Here is a 26,112-nt window from a genome sequence, read left to right on the forward strand (position 1 = left end):
TCATCATCATCATCATCAAACCTGCCAACTCTCACGCATTGGGAGTGAGACTCACGCAATCACCCCAAAGAAAAAATGAAAATGCGTGAGAAATGCGTGAGATTTTTGCCCCAATTTCCACAATTTTATATATACCATCATTGATACATCAAGTGCCCCAAAACCAAATCTCACGCATTGCCCCACTCTTGGGTTGGCAGGCCTGATCATCATGTGCGTGTAACAATTGTAGGATATGGAATGTTCGAAAATAGATAGATGAATTTTGACTTCACCACTGACATCCTAAATCACTGCAAAATAATTATGATTAAAAGTTGCAAATCTGATGTTTTTGTGAAAGGAATATTATTTACAGGGGAGATAAATCCTAAAATATCATTTTTATTCCATTTCATATATAAGTGGGAATGGCAGCTGCGGCAACTCTTCAGTTTTGAATTCTCCATACTAAAATTAGTCTAAATCACTGCAGAAATTGCTTCTAAAAAGAGGTGCCAACGAAAATGCAAGATAAACTGCCTTTGCATCTTTATAATACCTTTGCGTGAGAAACATCATCAGAGCTTTGCCGAATCATCAGCCACTTACGTCCGTAATGTTTAGAAAGCAATAAATATATTTATTGAGCCGTAGCGATTTGCAGAACATACGGTAATTAGGGCTTTGCAGAACATACCGTAGGGCTGTCCCCCGCCCCTTCATATGCGCTATTCGTCGCAAGGGTAGTAGAAAATGAAGCCATCGCTGAGCACGAATTGAGTTGTATCAATTTAATTTTTTTTTCAACCGGTGAGAGACTTTTGCATTAATATTATTTAATGCTTTGCCTTTATTTACGTTGTTGGTTTTGTACACAGAATAATTAAAGAGAACATTTAGATTTTTGTAAGCTTTTGGTTTTGTTTGGAGAGGCATCTGTGATCTCATTTTTCTAATTTTTATCCGCATTTTATTTTCAATGATGGAAAGACTGCTTTTTTTCCGACCGTATAACTCTTGTTTTCGAGCTCAAAAATCTTCCATCACATCCAAGTATCACACAAGTTTTGCGCCCTCCGTTTAAAAGATTCGTTAATATAAATTATCGTTGCACAAATAATAAACACCTAGCCTCCTATATTGCACCCACTTTTACCAAGATAATGCAACACTCTTTATCCAATCATACTGTCCCTAAGGATTGGAAAACGGCTACTGTCATACCCATTTTTAAAAATAAAGGTAGCAGGCTCTTGCCAACTAACTATCGTCCAATCTCTCTGACATGTGTACTTTCAAAAACCAAAAACCATAGAACACATAGACGCACACTCCATCCGCAACTTTTTAGACTCCATTGATTTTTCCACGACTGCCAACATGGTTTTCGTTCAAGGAGAAGCTGCGAAAGTCAGCTAATCCTCACAACTCATGAACTCATTGAATCATTTGATACTGGAATCCAAACTGATGCCATTATCCTTGATTTTTCTAAGGCCTTTGAGAAAGTGTCCCACAGCAAACTTTTATTCAAACTTACCCAAACTAATTTAGACAGAATAATTATTGCCTGGGTCAAGGATTGTTTGAAGGATCGCTCACAAACCATTTTTATAAATGAAACATACTCCAAACCATGTCCAGTTTCCTCTGGTGTGCCCCAGGGATCTGTTTTAGGCCCCTCCTTTTTTGATTTTTATAAATGATATGCCAGCGGCTATCAAGACCTCTAGACTCAGACTTTTTGCTGATGATGCTCTCTTATATTCCCAGATTGAGTCAGTCAACGACTGTGCAAATCTTCAAGCAGATCTTGACTTGCTCATCGACTGGGCTAATAAATGGCAGATTGAATTTAATATCACAAAATGTGAGACAACTTTTTTTTAGGTGTCATGAGAGCCCCTTTTCTCACAAATATCTCATAAAAGGCCAACAACTAACTTCTGTCAATCACTTTAAATACCTCGGAGTCATTATAGACAATAAACTCAACTTTAACCTTCACATAGAAAAGACTATAACCAAATCTTTATCCACACTCTACATGCTCATGAGGTCTCTCAGAAGTTGCTCACCCAAAACAAAAACCCTTTCTTTTAAAAGCATCTGCCGCCCAGTTCTTGAATATTCATCCACTGTCTGGTCTCCATATTTATCCAAGCACATAGACTCCCTCGAGCCTGTGAACAGAAAAGCTTTTAGGTGGGTGTTTAAATGTAAAAAAATGAGAAGATTTCTGACCTCATGTCTGAGTGGTCATGGGCCACTCTTGCAGAGCGTCGGAGGATGGCCGATCAAAATCTAAAAAACAAAATAATAAGGGAAGAAATTGCAATACCAACCCATTTTTTCTTAAATGCTCACTTACACAATACACGCCACAAAAGCACTAAAGGTGCAATCAACACCAATGTTAAAAAACACTCCTTTTTTGTGCGAACCCTTAACAGCTAGTCCCTTTTTTCTTTTTGCGCAACCATACTAAGAACCTTCAATATTTATTAAAAGTTCCTGTCCTCGCTTAATCCCTATCCTCCACTTTAATAACAACATTGCCCCATCCAAACTTAAAAATCACAATAAAAAATAGAAAAAAATAGGAAGGAGGAAACCCAAACTAAGAGTTATCTACTCATGTTACCTAATAAATATATTGCTCTAATACCCCATTATGGGGTGAATGCGATTAATTGATTTAACTCAACTTGAGGCAGAAAAATGTACTCACTGGAACTGGATAAAGCGACTCCTTCGTTTAAACTTCACATAAATGGGCAATTGATTCTTTCAGAGAATAGTATAAAATGCATTGGTTTAACAATTACTTCTATTAAAAACTGGGCAGAACATTGCCATGATTGGTTTGGGGGAAATTATGTTATGCATAACTAATCCAAATCCACACACAACATCAGTGTTGAATGTGCTTTGTCATCTTATTCTATTTTGACTATGATCAGTTTGTGCAGTTTTGCTTAGGTTATGGGAACTTATTTGATTATTACTGGTTCAGTTCCGAATGAAGGTTTTAAGCTATTGTAAGCAGTATTGACATTTACTAGTGAAAGTTACTTCTTTATTCTATGTCCAACAACTAAAATACACAACTAACAGAATTTTAAAACAATGATATTAATGACATAAAGTTAAATTAGCTAACGCATGTTTCAACCTTACATGAACGATCATTCATGTTCATTTGCTCAGACCCATGCAGCAGAGTGTCGGCAGTTAAACAGGAATTGTGACAGTCTATGGGTAGGGAGTTTTGGCGGGTGGTGGGAAACTCCACAGGCAGGCCAGAGAAAGAGGCTCTTCAGCAGGTATAAGGAAAGCCCTTAAGCAGGCCCTCTAGAAAGATGCCGAGTCATTGGAACTGTTTTCTTTTATAGATGTCTGGCATGTCAGACATCTATAAAAGATGGCTAACACAGGCCAGCCTACTCCCACAGGCATGGCTAGCCTGTGAGAGTATTTTGAGTGTTAAGGTTCAATGCTTTATGTCAGGTGTACGAATACATTTTGTTTGCATAAGTATTCAGCTGGTTTACGTGATGTAGGCATGTAGGGAGGAGCTCGGGACTTCGTCCTGGCATTTAGGTCGTGTCTGACAGAGAAAAACAGATCTGTATGTGTAATCATTTGATTTGCCTCTAATATTTCTTTGGTGGCTTTGTGGTCGTGGTTAGTAGATTTACTTGCTTCTACAGATCTTTGGCGGTTTCTTCAGCTGGTGTTGATGCAATTTCTTTTATTGATCCCTCCAATTTTTAAGTTTCTAATTTGCTTTTGTTGTTTTCTAATTATTAGATCCTTCGATGTCTTTGGGCGTCTTGCTGCTTGTATGTATTATATGCTTATCTTGTGATCTGGCTGCATTCCCTGTTGGTATGTTGTTTTTGAGATAGGTCCATATAACAACATATCAATAAAATAACAAAAAGGCTAATAAAACGCTTGCAATATTGAGATGTTGAATAGAAGCCCCAGAAAACCAGCATTTATTTTATAAAAATATATTGTGTTGCTGAAACTTTGTTAAAGCAAATAAATTACATACTTTTTTTATTGTATATTTCAATACATCAGAGTCTTGGCTTTCGAATGAGCTATTGTTTGCCACGGTGAGACAGACATTGGTTGGTGTTTATAGGATTTCCCCAGAGCTCTATCCAGAAATGTTTACTGGCATAAGCTGGAAAATTGCGACGTCACATTTTTTATATGCGGTGTTGTGTGCTCTTACCACGTATTTTATTGCTTACCGCTTATATTTATCAACTACGATAATGACGCCAGTGTCAGGTGAAGATAGGACAACATTAGAGAACCAATGAAGATGACAAAGGAATCAGTGTCATTAGTTCTCCATGTACAGATTATTTCTATGATAAATAACTCAGATTCCGAGCACCATACTATGTTTTCCCGATGATATATTATGCAATAGCCCTCTCATTTTATTGTGATGTTGAGGTTCGCGACTGAGAGTGATAAGTTTCAAGCATTGCGTGATCTCGTGAAAGTGCGATTGACATATAGTCCTAGGGCCATGCAACCGCAGATCACAATTTAATCGATATGATTTCATTACCTTTATCAATGACAGTACATTTACTGAAGCATAATTAATTAACCTAGAACATGTGCTTGTATTGGTTGGGCGTTCACATGATCCCAGGCATTGTTGATTATCTAGAATCCTAGCTTATTATTAGCGCTCTCTGGGTTTAACAGCAGCGATTGTCACAGAAAAGCGCAGCCTCAATTTACAGCGAAAGGGATCGACTACCTAAGGCTAAGTAATAATTGTGACATCACATTTTGAGAACCTGAACCAAGTGTTTTTTTGCAGGACATACTTTTGACACCCTGTTTTTCATAGTTATTTTATTCTTTGTGTATCGAATATAGACTCATTCGAAAGCCAAGACTCTGATGTATTGAAATATATAATAAAAAATTATGAAATTTATGTGCTTTAAACTTTGCTGAAAATAATCTCATCTAATACTGTTGTCAGACCAATATTAGAATATACGGCACCTGTTTGGTCACCTTACAACTTAACTCAGATCAAAGACAAAAAAAATACATCGTCGAGCCATTAGGTGGGCTTGCAGAATTCCTAAAACATTAAGTATGTCAGACACAATGATGGAGAAAAACATTATTGAGCTAAAACAGTGCAGATATGATATAGATATCTCTTTTCTAAGGAAAATTCAGTTTGGCTGTATACAGTGCACTTTCAGGGTCCGATTTCGATCCGTTCCAGTATTAACATCGTATGGTGAAAAAATCGTATGTAGGGGTATAGAAACCATAGTAATTATATAATGCAAACATCCTCTGGCAAAACTCATCAAAGTTTTGTGTAAGTGCTACACATATTAAATCTTTCGCTACCGCAAACCGATGTATCGGCTCGGGTTATCTTCTCTATCTGCCTGGAAACCGATACATCGGTTTTTAGACAGTGCTTTAGTTTATTTATAATTACTCAGCTTTTGCTTCAGATAGACCAATAAGATCTGGTCTCCATGAAAACAAGCTTTTTGCTAACGATATAGACTATCAGCAGGTCTCTCACAAGCGGCTCACTGATTATTAAACAGAAAGTTCACTGCGGAAAAAGCACGGACAAAAAAGAATACCTCGGTCACTTACAGCTATTGAAGCATCTAATATCTTAACCATTGGGACTTTAGTAATTCTATAATGAGTGATTCTGACTCTTTTAGTGCGTGTATTTAATGTAAAAAATGAAATAAAAACCGAATATTATGGCGACAGCCAAAATATGACTATCGAAATTGCTGGCAAAATATTCTTGGTAAAGTTTTTAATTTTTTTTCGTTTTTCAATGAAGTCAATTTAAGATTTTTATCTATTTCCTAATAAAGTATCTTCTTCTCAGCAACCTGCTTTTTAAATTACGTGGATATCTTCATTCTTTCTCAAGTTATCACAAAATTAGTGACGTTATGTCAACATTTGTGTGAATAAAAAAAAACATTTTTCAACTTAATTCGGCAACAAAGCCCAAACGGTGCTGTTTTCGTAATGAAGGAGATTTTTGTTAGCAGGTCAGCAAGTTTCTGGCCTTGAAGGGATCACAACTCCAACTTTGCTACTGGTTTCAAAGGGAAAATATTACCTTTTCACACACACGAGTTGTTGAACTGAGAGAAATCAGCCATCGTGTCTCTTTTAGGCATTGTGAAAATATTTTCGGCGAATAACATTTCTGTGTTTTTGTTATTTTGATGTACATAATAAGCTCACCGACTGCCAAATTTGAACTCAGGCAAAAATTTTGTTGATTTTGTATGGTCAAGTAAGATTTGTATGCTGAGGTGAAAAAAATCATCATGTTCAACTTCGTCAGGTGAAAGAATTGTATATCAGGGTAATCATATCCTGAGGGTGCATTGTAATATCACAATTGAAGAATACATGTATGTTGAAAAAAATAAGTTCCATAACACAATGAATGGAGTAGTAAAATAGCAACTAAACACAAATCAATTCAAATACAGTTACCGCAGTAAGGTTAGTCGTGATGTTAAAGTACTCAATGACCTTTGTACTCAATGACGTCAATGACTCAAATCTCTTCCAAGTTTGAGGTGATGAGAAAATAAGAATAATAAAAATAAAATATTGGATATATAAGATAGATGGTATTAACGGCAATATAAGCCAACCTTCATATAGCATACTACTCCAGCCAAATTTAGGTATTAAGCATAACCTATAATAAATAAGCATGGATAGCAAGATAGTACATGGTACCGAATCTAAAGTGACCAACTGAGCCAATATACAAAATATTTTAATTCAAACCACTTCTTACACCAGGGGTGTCCAAACTTTTTGCAAAGGGGGCCAGATTTGGTGCGTTAAAAATTTAGGAGGCCAACTTTGGGGAACGTTTTTTACATATAACAGCAACTAATCTAAATAAATTTCAATGAGCCATACTGCGTTTCACATTTGCTTTTTTATTTTAAGTTCAGCTATCTTAAGCATGTGTTTTGGTTCATTTGAAACATACATATCAAAATTGAATTGACATTATTGAAGTTTAATGTTCACTTAACTTTACTTTTTTAACACTCTACCAGTGTTACATGCCAGGCAGACTTTGGCAAACTTTTGCTGCTTCTCAGGACAGATATTTTTCACCATTGTCATCACAGTGTTTGATAAACTAACCCTCGGTGAAAGGTTTGCAATGCTTCGCGACCAGCGCTTCTACCTCGTAACTAGCTTTTGTAGCATTCTCATTTGACTCTCGAGCTTTTGTAAAATATTGCTGCTGGGAGATTATACTAGCTTCAAAATGTTTCAGTTTCTCACATTCATTACCTGTGATCTTGTCATATATGTCAGTATGTTTTGTTTGGTAATTTCGCTTCTCATTGAACTCTTTAAAAACAGGCACCGTTTCTTTACAAACGAGGCAGACACAGTTGTTACATATTTCAGTGAAGAAACAGTCTAATTTCCACCCGTCCTTGAACCGTTGGCCCTCGAAGTCAACTTTCCTCCTTTTGTTGGTTGTTGCCATTTTAGAAAATTGGAAGTTCATTCAGTCAATTATTCATATATTAATCCTTCGAACCCTGGCCGTTTTTGTCAATGTGTGTCCCTGGGCAATTTGTCCAATGATCCGAAGATTTAAAACTTTTATTAAATATATCTAAAAGTACTCATAATACAATGATATTTGATAAAGCACTAGTAAAATAAGTTGGGCAACCCACAGCAAATGTCATCAAAAAGAAAAAAAACTACTTCACCATTATTCAGGCTAAAACTAAAAGTTCGCACAATTTGAAAAAAATTTGTAAAAATATTTACACTAGCATCATGTCCATTGAGCACTTGTTTATCATCATTTCATGACTCAAAATATACTGGAAAATTATAGTTAGTGTCATCATAATCTTTATCTGCATCACAATCATTTATTACCTACCAACAAACAAAATCGCTCTACTAAAGATTGTTATTAAAACGAAAGAAGTGGGTAAAGATATTTGAAACTGTTACAAATGGAAGTGAAAATTTTAGACTAACATCCTGTACAAGAATTAATAGTTATGCAGTTACTTAGAAACAGCTTTTGTAAACAAAGCCATGTGAATGCCGGAAAACTGGCAGTTAGGGATAGCAGCACTTATTAATTCTGCACTTATTAACTTACCATTTATTAATTCTGCGCACGGGCCAGGCATTATTGATTTTATGATGGAGGCTGCGGGCCAGATGACAATTGACCACGGGCCGCATTTGGCCCCTGGGCCGGACTTTGGACATGTCTGCCTTACACCATCGTATCAGTCAGCCCTAAATCAACTAAATATAATTCACATATAGTCACAATTACCATGACTATACTAGTGAAGAATTAAAAGTTTTTTTGCTGAAATACATAGCCAATCGAACTACAGCCGGCAAAGGATTCATATACAACGGTTTGCAAAAAAATGTCCACTAGCAGCAGACAAACTTATCACTCCGTATTGTGAGCTAATTATTAACTAATAAATGATAAGGTTATCCTCAATGCCTGAGTTTATATTAAAGATGTTTTGTTTATTGTACAAATGTATACAATTAAGATGATAGTAATGTAGTTATTTATTTTGTCGACATAACTCATATTTGAGATAGTCTTTATTCTTGCTTAGGGATCTCATTTCAATTTTTAGGCCTTTCAAGTCGCCTACATGCTGCTTAATAATTTTTTTTGTTAACTGCCTTTAGCTTTTTTTGACACGCGGTTTCCACTTTTGTTATCTGTCCTTGAAGTTTGAAGACATCCGGAGAGCTTTCTTTTATGGCTCCTTTTTGTAGAAACTCTGCTGTGCATACATGTAGATACATCTCACCCATTGGAGGGGGACTGAACTTTGACGCTAATATATTATGTTATTATGTGTAAAATAATATATCCAGTGCTAAACATCCTTTTAGCATTTTATAAGCTGTGGTTATCAGTTTAATGAGTAACCAATAAGTTTTATCTTTTTAAGCTAAAAATATTAATAAAAGATCGCTTTCAATATTAACCATTAGTCTAAACCTAACGATTTTTTAATAACGTGAATACACAACTCTCTACGTCATGTTTTACAAAACGTTACTAAATATGTCTTCGGCTATGATCACTAGTTGTTTTAAAATATTCGGCTATGATTGCAACTTTGTTTAAAACTCTTTTAGCCGAAGATTTTGCCATTGCAACGATTTTGCCATTGCTACAAAAGGATACCTCTATGATAAAAGGATACCTCTATGATAAAAAGATACCTCTATGATGTTAAAAAAAATCAACAAAATTTCTCTTTCATTAGAATTTATCAATATATTCATTAATAATTCAGGCATTGATGGCAACTTTATCATTTATTAGTTAATAATTAGCCCACAATACGGAGTGATGAGTGTGTCCGTTGCTATCGGATATTTGTTGCAAGCCGTTGTAAAGAATCTCTTGCTGGCTGTAGTTCGATTGACTATGTATTTCGGCAAAAAAACTTAATTCTTCACTAGTATCGTCATGGCTTTTGTGACTATATGTGAATTATATTTAGTTGATTTAGGGTAGACTGATACGATGGTGTAAGAAGTGGTTTGATTTAAAATATTTTGTTTATTGGCTCAGTTGGTCACTTTAGATTCGGTACCATGTACTATCTTGCTATCCATGCTTATTTATGATAGGTTATGCTTAATACCTAAATTTAACTGGAGTAGTATGCTATATGGAGGTTGGCTTACATTGCCGTTAATAACATCCATCTTATATGTGACCTAGGCAGTCAGAATGTACAATCGTGCTAAAACCACATTTTTGAGTTAGTTAAAGATTTAAAATCAGCAAATTCTGGAGATTTTAATGCATTTAAAATTTTTTAAATCGGGTTATTTATGCCCAGTTTATGCAAGAATTAGTAGAGAAGGTCTCGCGATGAACTAAAACTGTTTTTAGTTTAAGCAGGATAAAGTTATTGATTCATGAACTGTAAATCATGGCATTTGTTTACAAATCAAAATGCCATAGCAACCAACCACTTAATCTCAACATATATTGATGAAACCTGGCATTCTTCACAACAAAACCCTGAGAAAGATGATCGTTGCATTTTTATTCCAATTCGATTGACGGTTGACCTCCCAAAGGTCATGGCAAGGTTAACAATATATGTGGCTAAAAGCTCACCGTCCTGGAGATATTCATTAAAAGGGTATGCTTCAAACTGGGCACTTCTCATCAAGCTATATTGCTAGAACTGCATATAATGACAGTCCAACAAATTAACAAAGAGTTGGAAGTGTATTCAGAATTGTCCACCTATACAGAAGGTCGTGGTAAGGTCAATGAAAAGTGACAACAGAGGGCATCAGGATGCGGAAATATCAAGTGACCAATCAAGTGACCAATCAATCTAGAGCTCTTTTTATGTAGTTTAACACTCACATGGTGTAGCACGAGTACGCTGCAGAGATTTATTGTAGCGCATTGGAGGGGTTTGTTTGTTATGCTAGTGGCAATTTGTCCCAACACAACCATATCCAATGTTTCATTCGGTAATCCTTGATACACAGTTCTAATGAGGCTTAATTGTTCAGATGACAAGATGACATAAAATTAGAGCATAATTCCCTACATTTGCATCCACTTATTAGTTTGATGTCAACAGCTAAAATGGGAATGTTATCAGCAGTGATAGGCTGATCGTTATTCTCTGTAATTTGATTTAATTCATTCGCACTATCGTTAGCAGCCACATATTGCGTAAGCAGCTGTATTTCTAAGGTTGCCCTATTATCACAATCCTCATCATCGCTTTCACTATGATCTGAGGCAGCTGACTCAGATTCTAAGTAGAAATACTTATCTAGCATCAACTAGCCATAATTTTCGCGATGGTTTTATTTTGTTCTAGCCTGAAGCATTGAAACAGGAAATAGCCACATACATGCGCGCACCCGCAGTTAAAGCCTATATTTATGATCTTGGGTTATGAAAAATTCCTTAGCAACCACCGATATGGATATAGTTAAATGGCAATTCTGGCTTTATGATTGGTCAGACACAAAAATGAACAAAACCATGTGAAAGAGCAGGGTTGAATGCACTATAAACCACTGTTTACTAAAATAGTGACGATGAGTCATATAATAGCGTAAAGCACGCTATTGTAAACAATGCGATTACCGCACGATTGTACATTTTGACGGCTGGGGTCACATATATCCAATATTTTATTTTTATCAACTTTTTATTATTCTTATTTTTTCATCACTTAAAACTTGGAATAAATTTTGGGGTCATTAAGTACAAAGGTCATCAAGTTCAAATTGAGTCGAAACCTCCATGAAACATACTACTACGCTTCATCTTTATCAAATACTCAGCTCATAATCAACACATTAATATACCCTACAGGATGAAAATATTCGTTGGTCATAAAAATTTGCGATTTCGCGAACAGTCAATTCCGCGAATTCTTAAATTCCGTGAATAGTTATTTCTATTTTTAATCACAAGGGAGAATAACTACTGCATCAAATTAAAAACAAGCTGCTAGGCTAGTTGTTAATATAAATACTAGACGTAGTTGAGTTCCAAAACATTTTTAAAATCATTGCCTGGGCTTTGAGCTAACACCATTTCCAATGCATCACCTTTTTTTACAAAATTATTCAAGGTTGTCGCAAGATATGCAGAATGGCGTCATCGCAAAAATAGCCGCTAGGCAGAAGTACTAAATGTAGCCGAGTTCCAAAACTTCTTTAAAATCATCGCTGGGCTTCGAGTTTTATTGCCATTGCATCAAACTTTATAAAATTATTCAAGGTTTTCACAAGTTATTCCCCATAGCTTCGTCATCGCACAAAAATCTCTCCTAGTCTTTTTACATTGAAATCAACCCCATCAATCTCTAATACCGAAGTTGAGGACGATCATGATTCTGATCTGAACATTATGGTATGTATTTGATTTGCAGTGCAGATACGTTTTTCCATAATTAACTGCATTAGTTAATTCTTTTGTTTAAAAACTGATCGCTTTCAGTAAATACTTCAGCTATTGTTTTTGTACTTCCTTAACACTTTGTGTTTACTGCAGATTGAGAATGAAACAACCTACTCCGATTACGAAAACTAGAGACAAGTAGTAATATTCATCAAGGCAGGAATATTGGCAGAGAGGCAACCAGTCAACCTAGACCCCTTCATCGACAACAACTCCTTGATATCGCTGTAGCAAACATGATTAAATTATATATTTTATTTCATGTATAGATATATTATAATTTATTACAAACTTGAGTGTACAAATAAAATATTTCAACTACAAATAAAATTTTACAAACGATGAATGGAGTAAATATAAACAGTTTAGTCTATATGGCGGTTGTCTAGAGCAATAAAATTAAACTGATACTCTTGATAAGCGAATACTAGCGTGTAATGGCGCTCTCTGACTAGTTATTTTGGTAATAGCAGCTCTATATCACTCACTGTCTCGGGTAGATGTTAAAGGCGATTCTCTCGCTACTACATGGCTGGTAAGGAAGTTATCATCAGAACTCTCCTTGTGGTTTACTATTGCAAAGTTCTGCCGGTTGGCCAAAGATTTGTGCTCGTAAAGGCGTTTTTGTTCCTTTTTTAAAACAGATATATTCTCCTCGTAAGCAGCTGCGATCACTTCTATCTCAATTTCCAGACTTCCCTGAATGATTCGTGATCTTCTAAAAATGACATACACCACCCTTGCTGTATTGTGCGTGCGTGTATGATGAAAAATCTCTCTCTCACACTAAAACAAATAATGAAGCGGTAGGGATGGAAAAAATAAATATTGCGTTTTACCGAAGAACCAAAGTAAAATTCAACTAATTTAGTAAATTGTTTTGAAAAAACTCATTACTTACCACAAATTGTTGGTTCATCAAAGGCCTCCAAATCTATGAATATTCGTAAAAAAAACTCCGAACGCAGCAAAAATTTTATAGCTAAGCTGTCCCGCCTTAGCACGATCCACCCGCAGTTGTAAGCTAAATAGAAAACGAAACACGCAATGCGCGCATGCGTAGAGTTAACTCTAATGGTAGACGTAATAGAGTTAACTTTTCATAGAGAGTAGCAGTTTTCAGCCGCGAATAAATTAATCCGCGAATATGCATGAAATGGCAATTTTCGCGAAATATAACTCCACGAATAAGTTCATCCTGTAGGGTACATGTGTCATTAGTTACTCAAGTTTTCTTACTAAACAGTTTTTTTCCCTCATACTCAGCCGGTGTTCATTAAATAATATCTTTAATTTACAATTTTTTTTTACTACTGTAAATTCAAAATATTCAATTCTCGGCCAATGAAGTCATGACAGAACTAGAGTGATTCGGTGCCACCTGCTTCAGGGTGGTTGTATGCAGTGGTAAGTTGGTTGGGTTTCTTGGCTCCTGGGGCGTTCTGTCGGGTGTGTCGGCCTTCGGAACACGTGCTACCTGCTTGTCGATTAGTCTCCGTAGTGTGCCTGCCAACGGCGAATTGGATTAAGAGGCTAGATGGCCAGGGATAGCATTGCTACAAAAGAACTACACATAAACCTAGTAAATCCAAGTTCTAGTGTGTCCACAGACCAATTGTGGAATTTTTTAAATAAAATTATACCGTAAAACCTCTATTTGAACACCACCTCTAATTGACCGCCACTACAAGAGAAGGATTGGAAAATGGAGCGCCACTCTCTACTTGACTGCCACTCTGACTATCTTCGATCTTCATGAACCTATAACATTAAGTGATCAGTAAAAGTGTCCACAAACACGTATTAATAATGAATCATTTACATTAATAACAATCAATTCTTTTGTTGTCCAACTCCAAAACTTTTTGCTTTTTTTCGTTAAAACTTTGAAAGCAACACTATAGAAATAATCAGTAACAGTGGTTTTGACACTTCAAAGTAGCCTACATATATCTATTTATTTATCAAAGTTTGTCATATGTCTCATATATCATATGTCATTTGTCATATAGAAATAATCAATCACGGTCTCAGGCTGATAGTAATTCTTTGGTTAACGCGGTCTTGATACTTCGAAGTACATGAACCTACATAAAAAATGGTTTAAATTTATAATGGTAGATGAGCTTTCAAAGCAACACCATAGAAATAATTACTGTCTCAGGCTAATAGTAGTTTCTTGTTTAGCGCAGTCTTAATACATGTCTATCGAAGAACATGCATATGAAAACCGATTTGCAAGTTTTGGGCCAAAAGTTACATTTAACGAGCAAAATTTTACGCGTTGCAACTGTGCTAAATGCAGTGCGTAAGAGTTTTGCTCTGCCATAAATTGTTTAGACGCTAATATTGACTAGTTCAGCAGTGCAGAAGAGTTGAGGCCAGCAGATATTCTGGAAGGTATTGGGCAACTAAAAGATGTTCGTTCCAATATTTTGTAACATGCAAATATTTTTGTTTTGAAAACATTAATTTTTGTTTCTGCATGTAATATAAGTATGATTCGTTTATGTCACTTGTTCATGAATATATATTTGTATCACTTGATAGATTACCATTATATAACTTTAAAATATGCAGATTTATAGCATGTTATTTAATAGCATCATTGCGGCTATCTTAACATGGCTTACAATGGATCGATGCTCATAGCTCCACTTTTATTGCACATAAAAAGCTAGTTTTGGTTGCAAACTAGCAAAAATATCAAAGAGTGCAATGAGCTTTTATGCAACATTTTAAAATATAAATATAAAATAAAAATATGTCTCCAAATTTAGAATGTAAAAAAGATTGAAAATGCCAACAAATTGCAGAGCAGGACACAGGCTATAACATCATCGCAGGTCAATTGCAAGCAATATGTAGATATCATTTGGTAGAGATATTTTTCAGTTTTTCGATGCATTTGTATTAAGAGATCTTTGACAAGTTGGAGGTAAGTTAGCAGATCTATTGCATTCAAAAGATTTAATATCGCTCCACCAGAAAAAAGAACAAAATATAGGCGACATTCGCTTCGCCCGTAATAGGGCTAAATTTGTCTTTCGAAAATTTTGACGAGCCATTCAAAAAATACACTGCCAGCCTCTATTTGAATGCCGCCTCCAATTGACCGCCACTCTAGAAGAAGGGTTGAAAAATGTAGCACCATGGCGCTCAATTAGAGGTTTTACGGTACTCTAGGTGAAACGGTTTACCAAAAGGTTTCATATCGCTCAACCGAAAAAAGAGAGCTAAATATTGGCGACCTTTGCTTTGCTCGTAATAGGGCTAAATTTATAGTCCCAAAATTCTGACAAGCTATTCAAAAAATACACCGCATGCCTCTATTTGACCGCAGCTTCCAATTGACTGTCACTATAGAGGAAGGGATGAAAAATAAGCGCTATGGCGTTTAATTAGAGGTTTCACGGTATCCTCAAGAAAGAGTTTCAATTAGAACTGATGAATATATGCTATGGATGCAGCAGCATCTGAATCATATGCGTTATGTTATATCTGTATGTTTGCGGTTTACTATTGAGATATAGTTAATAAAATGAAACTGACAACAAGCAATGATTTATATATAGCGCTCAGTCTTTTCAATATGCAGTGGAACCTCAGTTCTCGAACGCTTCGGTTCTCGACCAACTCGATTTTTGACCAAACAATTTGAGATTTGTTTATCTCGGATTTCGAACATAATTTCAGTTCTCGACCAAACCGGAAGCATGCGCATTGGAATTAAACGTTCAGAACAGCTCCGAAAACAGCATGGAAACATTCGTTAATAAAGGAAGAAGTCAGTTATGCCTCATAAATTCTTTACAATAGGGAAGGAACCATCCGGGACGATGTCTCCTCTAACCAAGAGATTTGCTAGGGAAATAACTCCTCCAGTCGATTCACCCTAAATTGTTTTAGAGGAGGATTCTCCTTCAAAGATGTGAAGTAAACGTGCCATTGCTGTTTATATTTTCCTTTTCTCACAATTTTTGATGTAACTGATCTGTTGCGTTTTTTTGCTGTTTCATTATCATTGTTTCCACTTTTGGTATTGTATCTTTACCTATAATGTTTTTGATGTTTTAAGAGCAAAACAATCGAAATGTTTACTTTTTGTTTTCTTTTTTCATCATCTTAGATAAAAATATTTTATTAAAATTAAACACGATCTATATCTACCCGCTTTTATTTATAGTATGCAGTATACAGTGCAGTTTATGGTGTAAAATGTTGAAAAAATACTTTACCGAAGTTGTTTTCTCGACTTGGAACGGATTAAAATTTACATACATAAATTCTAATGGGAAAAATTGTTTCGGATCTCGAACAACTTGGTTTTCGAATAACTTTTTGGAACGGATCATGTTCGAGAACCGAGGTTCCACTGTTCGAGAACCGAGGTTCCACTGTATGAAACAAATTAAGATGCTGTGTTTTAGCTGCATAAATTTTGAGAATGTAATTTGCCATTCTGAAGTGTTAGAACTTAAATTCATTCAGAGTGTGGAACTTACTGGGTAATTCCAATAAGTCAGACAAGGAGTTTTAGGACAATTTTAGGAGTGCATTGGGAGCTAGTGGCTACTTTTTAGATATTCCATATGTTACATAATGTTTTCCCATTTCTACAGGTAATTTGAGAGAATTTTACCACTAAATAGAGATGATATCCCTGGAATCCATTTCTAATGCAGTGGATTTAATAGAGCAAGTAGAGCAAGTTTATTGAAAGACTTTTTTTTTGGTAAAATTTAACAAAAGACAGACATAATTGTTACAGAAAGTTGTTGTAAAGTTGAAATTTGGTTAATTTATGTATAGCAACGGTGTATATATTCTTTCAACCATCATCAGAACTGCTTGATGTTCTTTCTTGTCCTTTTTGAATTCACGCTAATTATTTCTTCATGTTATTTTCTGTTTTTATTAAAAAACCTTTTTTGTTATGTAGACTCGCTATCCTTTTTCTCTCGTGCTGCTCTCAATTTTGGTGTCCTTCTTAATGGGATTCATATTGTGTTCAAATACTCGAGGCCGGTCAATTCCATAACTAACAATGCTAATCATTTGAATAGTTTGAAATGTGTTCAAAAACACAAATTTTGTGTTTTGTTAAAAAGTCTAGCTGCTATATATGCACTTCAGAAGTTCTCCTTTTGTTTATGGTTTGTTTATTTTCTTCATCTTTTCATTATGCCGAGCTCACTATTTCTTACCTTGTCATCTATATTTTTAGGGTACGATACTCATTTATGTTTACTGAAGGCTATCCTATAAGCATTCAGCCATACGACTCACCTCACAATGCTGGCCAACAGAGCACGAAGACTGGTTTCCTCTTGTCTGGCCACATCTCATAGGTTTTCACAGCTAGGGAATACACGTACAGCTTCCGGAAATTTTGCTATGCTACAGAAACGTATGTTTAATTTAGTTTTGATGTAATAGAATTGTTTCATATTTATATATTTTATGAATTTTATGAATTTAAAATAATTTGTTGTTTTGTTTAACCAAAGTTTCTAAAATGGTCGTATACTACCAAGAAAGATTTATGTACTATAAGTGTTACAACTACCATTGATTACTACTACTATATTTCATTTCTGTAATTTCCTACTCATTGAACATAAATGTGAATGTCTCGTAATTAAACCACACGACTGTGTGGTTGTTACACATGACTAGCAGCGCACCTACCAACTTGGCCATGAAAGTTCATTTTAGTGAGTGACTTACTCATGCTATTAACTCCAAATAATAAATCTTCAGTCCCTCTACTCCCTTTCCCCTTGAGAGACCACATTAATCCCGATGAGATCAAACATCATACAATGTCATGAGGTTTCTGATAGGTATAGTAATTTTGGTGCAGTTTTTACAACTTCATTTTTTTAAAAATTTGTTATATTTATTATATATGTATGCATAATACATTATATAAGTTATGTTTTGTTGATTAAGTTTAACAATTGTGCTGCTAGAAGAATAGACAGTAATTTAGAATAGAATTTTGGTACCAGTAATTGTTTTATATTGCTGTGTTGAAGCCAAATTGAAGCCAATTGGCTAATCATAACAGTAATAAATTATTTATCATTAGTTATTATGAATTTTCTTAACAAGTATATTGGTCATAGGAATGATATGATAGCTCAATGTCATAATTTAATGGTTTCAGTGTGTTCTGTGAGAATGTCTGAGAGTACTTCATTCATCTCAGGTTGTTATATATACATATATATATATATATACAGTGGTGATTTGTAATTATGGGCTGCTTTAATTAAACAATATATTCACAGTTAGGTATTTATTTGATGAATTATGACAATATGCACATCAATGGAAAGCTAAGAATTTTTGCGCGTGAATATTAGTAAATATCAACCGACGTTTGCGTATTAGCCTGGTTTTGGTGGTAACAAATCGACATCCTCACATTATGACAAACAATTCAATGAAAACTTTGTTCATATTTGTCAAGAAAATTGGTCTAATTTAACATCGTCTTTGAACATACATATACATGTAACTATATAAAAGTAAATTGGTGACCTTTAGAGTATTAGTATTGTCTTAATATTTAGTTGGCTAGGCCCTATTGTCAGTCACAGCTTTATAGCATCTTCAAATTCTGGCCGCCATCTGAAAAGCAATTTTGAAGATATCTCATGAATTCAGGACTGTATCAGACCTGTCAGCCATCCCTTAGTTGTTGGTGTTTCTTTGGCGACTAATTTTACACCATAAATTTTCAATCAGGTTAAGATCCTGAGACCGAGCAGGACGGCTGAGTAATCTCACACGGTGATCTTCTATCCGTTTCTTGACTTTCTTGGTGGTATGAAGAGGTGCATTGTCTTGTTGACACAACCATGGTGGTTCCACGGTCCGTGGAGCAGTTCTTTTTTATTACCCTTTTCAAAACATCGCAATGGTTTCTTCTCAGCCAAGGGCTGGTAAGAAGGCGATCGGTCAAAGAGAATCTGACTGATCTGTGATCAGCATGCTCTGTATCCTGTGTTTAAGACCTCTACTTTAAAGTAATTTTGCTCTCATCTAGTCCTCCAGTCTTCCAACATTTTATGGTAGGTGGAACTCTATTATAGGTGCCTCCAACCTCTTGCAATAGTCCATTGCGACTTTCCTCACCTGTGCAAGTGAATGATGATTGCTCGCTTCTCTTTAGACAAATGTGCAGGCATTTAGATGTTAAACTCAAATCCCATGACCACTCAGATTTTCAGCAACACTTTATACCGCATTACACTATATATCACTTTATACTTTACACTATATACCACAGAGACACTACCGTGTCTTTGTGGTATTACATTTCAGTAAGCTCACAGCTGATGGGGCATTACATTTCAGGAAGCTCACATCTGCTGGGGCATTACATTTCAGTAAGCTCACATCTGATGGGGCATTACATTTCAGTAAGCTCACAGCTGATGGGGCATTACATTTCAGTAAGCTCACAGCTGATGGGCATTACATTTCAGTAAGCTCACATCTGATGGGGTATTACATTTTAGTAAACTCACAGCTGATGGGCATTACATTTCAGTAAGCTCACATCTGATGGGGTATTACATTTTAGTAAGCTCACAGCTGGTGGGGCATTACATTTCAGTAAGCTCACAGCTGATAGTGCATTACATTTCAGTAAGCTCACATCTGCTGGGCATTACATTTCAGTAAGCTCACAGTTGATGGTGCATTACATTTCAAAGCCCACAGCTGATGGTGCATTAATTACAGTATGTACAAAAATAAGAGTTTCTGCCAATTTCTTATACCATGAGGGTTCAGTGAGATTACACTGTCACCAGGAGACTAGATTAACCTAATAGGATAAATGGGTGCCCGATAAATAGATTATACTTCCTGATAATTCTTTTGGTGGCAAACCGAGCGTTTACAAAACTTTTTTTTTAAATATGTATAGCATAAAGGGGCTGAGATAATAAAAAGAATTGATGCCATAAAAGACCATGAACATAAAAATTACTATGTGGTCCCATAATTATGATCACCTGAAGAGTGCGGTTGTGTGTAACAGATTGGCAATGACTATTAGGTAAGAATTTTTCTCTCTTACCTATATTATATATTATGTATATGATACTATATATAATATACATATAATATTTAATCTTCATATTACAATGACTAGTGACTGAAAGGATGATTTTGAGCTCATTCTCTCAGCATTAGGCTCTGAAATGCTGATTTTGAGCTCTATTCAATCTCAGCATTGGGCTCAAGGCTCTTATCTGATAAACAATCAGAGCGGCTGAGTGATGAGGTGTCAGAGTTGCTGGACCAGATGAGTCAGGCTGCCGGGGATGTATCTCTAGAAGATTATCCTTACAAGGAAGACAGCACTCTAGTGGATGATGAAGGCTTGGAAGATGGCTCAACTCTTCCTGGACACAGAATTAAGTTAGTACATTTTTGTTAACACAGGTAGCACTGAGAGTATTTGGATGGTTTTTATACTATGGTTATAGTTTTTTTCAGCAACGTGTCAGGTTTTGAAGGGTGGACTACTTCGGCCTCACTAGTTGCTGTGGCTTGCTAGAATTTGAGTCTTGTTAGTCAGAAGGAGGTTTTACAGTGTATCACAATTTATGGCTGTTATTATAGATAAAGATAATCAATATTCTAATCACGAGACTGTTAGCCTGCTACTGTTGGCCTAATTATATATGACATTTCTCTTCAGTTGTCTGAGGATAGCGTGAACATGTTAACATTGAATTTGATTCTCATAATGGATTACTATGGTACCAGTTTGTTATCAAATCCAGTTGCAACTGCATACATCTGTTCGCAGGCTATCTCATCCTTGACCTTAACCAAATGCATGACATTTTAGTAAGCTCACAGATGATGGGGCATTACATTTCAGTAAGCTCACATCTGATTGGGCATTACATTTCAGTAAGCTCACATCTGCTGGGGCATTACATTTCCGTAAGCTCACAGCTGATTGGGCATTACATTTCAGTAAGCTCACATCTGCTGGGGCATTACATTTCAGTAAGCTCACAGCTGATGAGATCTTGTATGACCTGTTTTGCAGAGGTATTCTAGTTCCATCAGCTGAAACTCTAACAACACTAGTCGGAGGACAAATTTATGAGAGACTACCGATAGCCCACGTACATGCTTCCTATAATAATACTATCATCGTGATCACAGACTATACAGGTATATAAAGCATTTGGTAGTTAGCAATTAGTAGAGTGATAATTTTTTAGCCTTGTACGTTAGAGAGTTGTAGCCTTACTTTATTAAGAAAGTTAGTAGGATCAGATGAATGCACTGAACTTTGTGTTGTAGGTTCAACATTCATTTCCCGTAGCAGCTGCGTAAGTATTCATACAAGTATTCACATCAAGCCTCGCCTAGTGTGAAAATCTGATTATTAATTATTAATTAGTTATTAAGATCTGACCAAATCTGATTATTAGTTACTTACACTCCTGTATGATGTGTACAGGAGTCTAAGTAACTAATACCTTATCTATATATATCTTAGCGTTTGCCGTTTGTTGGGTGGTCTGTAGTCCGTATGTCCAGTCATAGTGATATAGTTTTAGGAATGAAAATACTGCTTTACAGTGAAGTTGAATTCGGTAACCTGGCTCTACAGCCAGGCTTGCTATCCACTACACCACACGGCTTACTTGCCATAGTGGAAAATAATTGTGTACATACTTATTACACCTGCCAATCTCTAATGGTGATTGGTTAAAATACGTATGCTTCAGCTAGCATGATCGAACTACTAGAAGAAAAATATGATCACAGACTTCTCCAAAATGCTATAAACATAGTTATGAATAGCTACTGAATACTCAGCGTTGCATGGGTAATAAAAAAAGTTTGTAAATAGAAACTTATTTTCAATTGGCCAAGTTTCTTTACCCAATGAATTTGAGTACCTCAAGCTAGTTTATATTTTTACTATAATAAGAGCCATATCCGTCCCTCTGAAGATCTCTCACACAATCATGATCTTCAAGTGTGCTAGCTAAAGCGTGAAGCGTGCTGTTTTAACCAATCAGCTTTAAAGATTCACAGGTGTAATAAGTATGTGCAGTTGGGTACGTAGTGTATTGTATAGCAATCCTTTCTGCAGAATTCGAGTTCTAGAGTTCAATTTCAGTGCGAAGCGGATTTTTCGTTCCTACGACTTTATCGCTGTAACTGGACACACAAACGAAATGACAGACAAACAAACATTGAGGTTTATATATACAGTCAAACATGGGTAACTCAAACTTCAAAGTGTTCGAGTTATCAGAGCACTGTCACAAGTCCATGTATTTCTCAGTAGATATATGTACATATACAAACTATATATAAAGCAAAAGCATAGATTGCTTGTTGCAATCCGAAGGTTTCCACGCTTTTTCTTGCTTTCGATGGGCCATTGCAAAGCGCCTGTTTGGTAAAATTTGACCTTTTGCAATCCTTTAGAAAGGTCATTAACGAAAATATTTTGCCGATAGTAGTATTAATGACGCCTAAGAACTACTAAAGGCTATCTCTTGGTAGCTGGTTTTTTAAACCTATTTTCTGCCATAAAATGCATCCCCACACCATTGCAGGTGCAGGAAGCTTCACATAGGCAAAATACACTGAGAGCTGAACTCTTCGACGGGTCTTCTCCTAGCATAGTTGTTTCCATCTTGATTCTGCAGTTGTGAATGTCTACTCATTGCTGAAAATAACTTTACCCCTCTGCTGAGTAGCCCAGAAATGATGAGCCTTGGTCCATGCTAAACACTTCTTTCACTGTTGATCTGACATGACAACAGTGGTTTTCCTCGTGTCTTACACCCTCTCAGGCCATTTTCAATTCATCTTTACCTCACTACTTACCTATGAACTACCTACCTCCCTGTCTTATTAATGCTACGTTACTACTGAAGATGACGCTTCCACTCCAGGTGACTCTCCCTGGTGACTCACAGTCCACTCCAATTGTCTCTCTCTCGCTCTCTCGTCGATTCCCGACGCAAATCTGTGCTGGTTTTCCTTCTGTTAGTAAGTGACAGGCATACAAGTCTGCAGTGATATCTAGTAGAGCTATTTGTTTTTTCCCTTTGCGATCATCAGTTGAGCCGGTACTCTTCCATCTGTTGATTGTGCCAGAAACACCTTTCACAGATCAAGTCACCTCCTGAGCAATCTGCTTGTTGGACTTTCTTTGCTGGTGAAGATGAATAATGACAGCTCTTTTCCTTTCTCATCCGTCAATCTCATGTTGGGTTGCTAAAATGACTTTGCAGTGGTCTGAACCCAAATTTATAGCCAGTTCTTTGTTTTGAGATATTTCTGCGTTGTTGCAAATTCCTCAGATTACAACATTTCAAAGAATATTTTCGAGATACGCAACGATTGGCAAGGTTACTTGTAGCTTGTAACTATTTGTAGTTGAAAACAAAAGGTCTTCACTTAATTGTATGAAAAGAGTATACTTTAAGCTTTAAACCTCGTATTATTAGCTGATGTTGCCAGAACTGTATTTACTTGGCTGCACATTTAATTCTGTGCCATCGTAATTTGCAGGGCACTGAAGGATTTAAAAATGCAAAGCAGAAAACACCAGTGGCTGCACACACAGCTGCTTTAGCTGCTGGCAAGGTAGGTTAGGATTATGGTTAGTAGAGCATCACTGCATTCGCTATGTACCATTCTAGAGAGTTGCGTAATATGGTTATTGAATCCTGGTGTTCAGAGTTGTGGCTGACCGTAGATGTGTTGTGTTATGCTTGCATTATTAGGCTTTACAATCTCTCTTGTGTCATTACAAAGTGATGCTAACATATTATTATTAATGGATTCCCATAACTGCTGTGAATTTCCTCCTAACAAAACCTGGTTTAGTGAAACTAAAGCCAGACCTTCAAGGCCTATTTTGTATTATAATCGCGAATTTACATGCCATTGCTTGATGTTGTTTATTAATTTGTTTCAGAAAGCTGCCAGTCAAGGTGTGACACATGTGCGAGTTAGGCTCAAAGGCAGAGGCCAAGGGCGATTGGTTAGTACCATTCATGTCTATAGGTATGGCCAAAAGTACCGATTTCATTCGTTGATTCTGAACGAAAAACACAGAACTATTCGGCCGAAATTCACAGAATTGTCGGAGCTGTGCATTGCAAACCGAAATCGTCAACGAAACGCTTTTAATTGGCTAAACAAATTATTAGCGAGCACAATTCTAGCAGCGTTTACAATTTATATAGTCTAAACACGAGCAAAGCGATTGTTTGGGAGCTTTATGATAAATGCATATGCGCACACAACTCCCGAAAAATTATCCGTCAATGGCTGTGACCAAACCCTTGTACTTCAATCACATCAAAAAAAATTTAACCATTTTTGTGTAGAGTCGTTTAAGTATAATAATAATACAAAACACATATAAACCCATTAAAATAGGTTACCAAGTCTTTGAAAAGTTGACGCAATATCCTAAAACTAACCCATCTGATCGGATTATGCATAACTAGACAGATTAATTTGGCCTAAAATCGCCATTACAACTTGACAAGCGTTGTTTAATCAAAATTAAGACTGGCCAATAAAACGCCGATAAGGCCGTGTGACAGAGAGTGGAACCATTAAGTCGTGTGCATTTCACGAGAAAAACGTGCACATTTCACAAGTCTATGGCATTGTTCAATTGCCGAGGGTTTCTGTAATTAACGTAAAGTACTGAAAAGTAATCGTTTGTTTTTTTGCCGATTCTACTGGACTCTGACATTTTGGACACTTTGATGTCCAAAGCAGTGAAAGTAAAGAAAATAATGATGATATTTTTCTAACGATTCTTATAGGATTATTACATAGGATATTTAATTGTAAGGATAATTATTCGATTTATTATAAGATTTAGTTATAAAAATAATCATTCGAATTTACAAGATCGAAGTATATAGTGACCAATGGTGCGCAATATGTTACTGTTATTATTTTTCTAAAGATTTTGTTGATGATACTGCAGCTGTGCCCAATATCGCCGTACTGCCAAGCCGTTTTTAATATCTACAAAATTAAGTAATAGGCCTACATTTTCTTATAGATATACATCTATTTCTATCACAAGCAGCTAAAATCTGTTTAGATTTTTAAATTTAGCATAACGTGATGCGCAAGAAAAATACTAACATGATTGGCCATAGTAAATACTATGCAATCGACTTGATTGCGCTAAAGATGGCAACTCGTTCTACAACAGAACTTTTGTTGCTAAAAAAGAAACTGTTATTATTAAAAAAGAAATGATTTGTAGCCATGGTGTCCGAATCATAAAAAACCGAGAATAGCGCAATTTAGGCAATTGCATCGTATGTACTATGTTGAATTGCACTGGTACTTTTATTGTGTGTCGCAATACCTGTCTTGGACTACCGTACTTTTCGGACTATTAGCCGCTACTTTTTTCTGATGATTTGAGCCATGCGGCTTATATAAGGGTGCGGCTAATCTGTGGCTTTTTCCTTCACCGCTAGGGCCATTAATGGGAATCGCAATTAGTGCGCTTCTAGCGGTGAAAGAAAATACGAAACAATGCCTCACGGTACGCAAAGTTGCTGCGTTAAAAAGCGCAGTCCTGAGTTCTGCGGCCTATACAAAGGTGCGGTTTATGTATTGTTTTATTATCGCTTTTGGAAAATAAAGCAGGTGCGACTTACACAGGGGTGCGGTTTATAGTCCGAAAAGTACGGTAATCAAATTGCAAAAGCTGCTAAAATCGTGCTCGATAATAATTTGTTTAGCCAATTAAAAGTGTTTCGTCGACAATTTTGGTGTGCATGCACAGCTCTGACAATTCTGTGAATTTTGGCCAAATAATTCTGTGTTTTGTGTTCATTTAGTGATTTCGGTCAGAATCAATGAAAAAAATTGGTACATGTAGCTGGACCTTTACACTTTGCTCAATCAAACTGATAAATTTTACAAGTCTGCGTGTAAGTTTATTTTCATCCAAGATAAGCTTGAGGAAGAGCCCTCACATCCATGGAATGAAAGCTGTTTCACCCAGTAAT

General features: G+C 36.0%; 1 protein-coding gene across 1 annotated transcript in view; it reads left to right on the forward strand.

The window, feature by feature from the left end:
- Positions 1-692: 692 nt before the first annotated feature.
- Positions 693-26,112, forward strand: part of LOC137390221 (uncharacterized) — a 26,016-nt gene continuing 596 nt past the window's right edge. The window contains exons 1-7 of the mRNA XM_068076531.1: positions 693-792; positions 17,271-17,453; positions 20,296-20,485; positions 21,129-21,256; positions 21,389-21,417; positions 23,627-23,701; positions 24,036-24,101. Of these exons, the coding sequence (XP_067932632.1) occupies positions 17,339-17,453; positions 20,296-20,485; positions 21,129-21,256; positions 21,389-21,417; positions 23,627-23,701; positions 24,036-24,101 (603 nt within the window). The 5' untranslated portion in view covers positions 693-792; positions 17,271-17,338. The remainder of the gene's footprint in view (positions 793-17,270; positions 17,454-20,295; positions 20,486-21,128; positions 21,257-21,388; positions 21,418-23,626; positions 23,702-24,035; positions 24,102-26,112) is intronic.

Source organism: Watersipora subatra, chromosome 3 (assembly GCF_963576615.1).
Source record: "Watersipora subatra chromosome 3, tzWatSuba1.1, whole genome shotgun sequence".
In the NCBI taxonomy this organism is placed as follows: domain Eukaryota; kingdom Metazoa; phylum Bryozoa; class Gymnolaemata; order Cheilostomatida; family Watersiporidae; genus Watersipora; species Watersipora subatra.